General features: G+C 40.8%; 1 protein-coding gene across 1 annotated transcript; it reads right to left on the bottom strand.

Moving 5' to 3' along the window:
• Positions 1-1536: 1536 nt before the first annotated feature.
• Positions 1537-3780, bottom strand: lratd2b (LRAT domain containing 2b). The gene has a single exon (XM_043260718.1). It carries the CDS (start codon positions 2898-2900, stop codon positions 1908-1910), a length of 993 nt encoding a protein of 330 aa, XP_043116653.1. The 5' UTR covers positions 2901-3780; the 3' UTR covers positions 1537-1907.
• Between the last annotated feature and the right edge of the window lie 544 nt (positions 3781-4324).

Consider the following 4324-nt stretch of genomic DNA (forward strand, 5'->3'; position numbering starts at 1 on the left):
TATTCAAATCTGTTACAATGAAGAAACAGACTCATCCTCGTGGGTGGCCTCAGGGTGAGTACATTTTCAGCAAATTTTCATTTTTGGGTGAACTATGCCTTGCAGTATTGTCATCTCAGTCTGATGAGGTAATCAGTTGTTACAATAACATTCACATCCTGTTCCTGCCTTGCGCAAAAATCCTCACCCCATTGAACAGGACGGGCAGTTTGTTTACATATTGTCTAAGTATTTCCATCATAGTCTATAAAATATTTGCACACAAGACAGCAATGTGTCCCACTGTTTGATATACAGCACAGTAAAGCACAGAACAGCTTTATGTGTGGGGGAAAAGGATTTGGGGATGAAAGTCAATCATTGGTAGCTGTAACTCTTTTAAAATATCTATTTTATAGTTGAGTTTCTTCGTGTGACCTGTGGGGGAATTCTTAAAGGCACATTTGTGGCATTGAGTTTAACAAAGTAATAACTGATTAAGATCGCATCTTAATTATTCAACTTCATTTGATTAATGTTGGATTAAATTACGTGATTTTATGCTTAAATCTGAGCCAGTATCTTAAATTAGACGAGAAATTAGTTTAAATTGAGACTTAAATCTCATTAAGACTTTTAGTTTGAAACACTTCAAAAAGCAGTGGTTATCTTTTCTGAGCATCTGTACATCTTATCTTGGGAGCGCAGTCAACTTCTCCAGCATATCTGTATAAATCCTCTCTTCTTTGGCTAAGTAAGACCTTCTTTAGGCAACATTATCTCACAGATACTACCATCGGGGGCGATCTCAAGCCTGGTATCATGAAACAAAACGCACATCGGAAACTCAGAAACCACATTTTTATTTCTTGCTGTGGCGCCTTTTTCTCCCTATTGATTAGATTCATATCAAATCTCTGAAGGGCCACAACAAAAACAACACAAAAGGCACACACATGCTTTATAAACATAAAAAGTGGTTTTACTGGCTACCATGTCCAGTCCCTAGTTTTTCTTACATATTAACTCATTTATATATTGCTCTCTTTATCTTTAATATGTGGCAGCCGTGTATATATAAGTAAAATATAATCATAAAAATCACCAGGGTAAACAAAATATACCTTTATATTGGCCAAATGATGATCTGTGGGAGAAATCCTTTCCTCCGAACACTGTAAACTCAGTTATTTAATCATATTCATAAAGGAATGTTTACTTTGTCCCTCGGGGGTATTTTTCATCATTAAATGTTTGGATGCTCATGAAATAAATATGACGGAATCAGGAGTCAACTCCGGACAGAAAATGCTCAATCACCATCAACAGCCTAAAAAACATCATAAATATATATTTAAAACACGAGTCCTATCCATCAGACCGTTCGGAGGAGTTGATCTGAATTGAATGCTGAGATGCCTTTAAAATAAAAAAACGTCCTCTGCATGAATAACACTTGAATACGTAAACTCTATAGCAAAAATACATAAGTTTATATGTACTTGTTGAGAATCTGAAGAGCAAAAAGCCTTGTTGATTATATCACACTCCAGTTCCTTAAGTATTCAGAAAATATTGAGACTTTATTGAAATTTGTGTCAAGGGAATACATACTTTGCCAGTCCTCAAAATAAAATGCTATGATCATTAAAAGGTGATATGGAAAGGCTTTAGTAAAGCTTTCCCTTGAATACAGCAAAGTGACGGAATGATCAAATCCTCATTACAAAAAAAAACACACACCAGGATTATCAATGCAAACAAGCTGAAGTTGTCCAATTTATAAAAGCGCTGCTGACGGAAAACTCTCTTGAGAAACTGATGAAATTGCAACACTGCCGCTGCGCTTGAGGTGATTACAAATAAAGCCCATATCCACCATGATGAGGCGGTCTGGCCACCGGAGAACCTCCCTCTTTGATCCACCATCAGTTACAATTGTAATCATTCTCAGTGTCTTCTGTGCAATTCAAATGATTCTCCAGTTCCTGAACTACGGATTCCCTTCCCATCTGATCGTTTCTCCTCTTTTCCATGATCAGATCCTCCAAACTCTGAAAGTCCAGAACGTGACTTTTCTTCTCCGACAGCTGCAGCTTCATCTTGTAGGGCTGCTTGCCGATTCGTATCTCGCCTCCCGTCTTAAACTCGCGCTTGCCGAACCTGCACCAGGCAGCGAAGCACTCGGAGTTCTTCCAGCAAACGTCTCGCTCTTTCGCCCCCACTTGCTCCGTGGCGTTCTGCACCACGACATCCGGGCTCAGCGCGCGAAACTTATACAGCTCGTTCACAATTCTGCCCCTTTTGCCCTGACCGGCATCGAACAGAAATTCGCATTTAATCTCGTTTCTGTGCAAATGAACCACCTGTAGGTCGCCGACGCACACTGCCCAGTGCGGGTACTGCCCGAGAGCCACGAACTCCACCAGGTCGCCGGGTTTGCACTTACTCGCCAAGTTTTCACACGACAGGGTTCCCACTTCACCGAACCTGCTATTCCTCTCGTATATGCACTCGTCGCGATAATACACCGCGCTTTCTAATTCGTTGCGGCAGTCGTAGTGTTTGACGTCTTCCTTCTCGCTCTCGTCGATGTTCTCCTCTTGCTCGTCGTCGTCCGCGGAGAAAATATAAGACACGCCGATCCGCGGAGCGTCGTCCTCCAGGTCCAATCCGTTAGGGTCGGTCGTGGGTAATTCATTGTAATTCAAATGGGTAAGTTTCTCCACTTGATTGCCCATAACAGAAACTCGCGTGAACAGTTTCGCGTCCCACCTGTGTTGGTCGCGGAGGGGAGATTTCAAAAACGCGACACGTAATCCGGCTTTGGAGCCCAGTTCGGGTCTAAGTCCATGTCTCCTTTTTATCGGCGAATAATTGCTGTTTAGAACAAGTGTGCGATGTGCGTTTTGGCGTATCATACAGCTGTCCGGAGGGTCCGCCAGCCGTCAGACAGCGCCGGGTTTCAGGCTCCGCTCCGAACAGGTGCGTCTCACCTGCTCACTTCCTGCTGCGAGCGGCAGACGGGGGAAGCCCATCGGGCGCAGCGGTGAACCCGCGGGGAGTCCTGCGGTAACGTCTCCAAGAAAGAAATGCACTTTTGATGAGTTACTTCCAACCTTTCCGAGTAATGGATGGCGTCCGCGGCTCTTTGAAGTTCTGGCGGAGGCAGCAACAGCGCTCTGTGTGAAATAGTAGCGAGCACGGCAATGTTTACACAAGGCACGGTCAGTTAAAGGGACAGCGCACATTTAGACTCACTCGGTAAGATAAATTCGCTCACAGTCTAAAGTTTAAAGATTGTCTTTCTGACTAGAGGCTAATAGTCTATATTTGCCTGCTTTATTTCGAGGTGTCAATTAACTGGTTTTTATTGACTTGGGGTTCCATGTGACATATCTGAACTTTAAACTCACACATGTTGACATTTTCAGGCGTCGTGATGATGCAATACTTAAGAATGCAGTCTATTACAAATCTTTTAAAATTACTGCGCTACTTAAAATCGTTTTAATTATTATTCACAGGGGGCGTGTGAATTATATTAAGTATATATTATGTAATGCCTCTGAATAAAGTCTAACATTCAAATGTTACATTATATATGATTCGCCCAGAATCAACATTAGCGAAATGTCTGCTAAATTTGATCTATGTTGCGGTAATGTTTAAAATAAATCTGCCCAAGGTCACACAGAAGTCGCTTTTGAATCAAGTCAGTCAGTGTGATGAACTAGTGTGACCAACATTAACCTATCACATAATTTGCTGATTTCTTGCCCTGAAATGTATTATTTTAGTTATTATATCAAAATATTACTGATATTTTAATATTATTTCTATTGTTCAAATGTATTTCTGCTTCAGGATAGAAGCTATATTTAATATTTCTTGAATTAAAACAGTTTTTTTCTTCTTTTTTAATATCTGTGTAATGAGAAAAATGGGTAGCAATTTATTTTACAGTCCTGTTCCTCGTGTACTTATTGTAGTAATTGCTAGGTAACACCAAGGTATCAACCCTGCACCTCCCCTTAAACATAACTCTACCTCTTGTAGTTACCTTATATAACCAGTACTTACTTGGGTAAGTACACTGTAAGTGCACTGTAAGTACATGTATGTACACGTAAAATAAAGTGCAACCAAAAAAATGTTACTTCTATATCTATTATTCACCTCCTGTTTTAATTCATGAAAAATTAAATATACCATCTACCGTGAAATAAGTCCGTTGCTGTGTCTTTCACAATAAATACAGTGGCAGCATCTTCGGAGGCGTCTCCCAGGAGAAACGTGAGCTTGTGGTATCCAGTCTGTAAACTACTGCAGTGTTTAGTCCTGT

The sequence above is a fragment of the Puntigrus tetrazona genome, chromosome 16 (genome assembly GCF_018831695.1).
Source record: "Puntigrus tetrazona isolate hp1 chromosome 16, ASM1883169v1, whole genome shotgun sequence".
Lineage (NCBI taxonomy): Eukaryota > Metazoa > Chordata > Actinopteri > Cypriniformes > Cyprinidae > Puntigrus > Puntigrus tetrazona.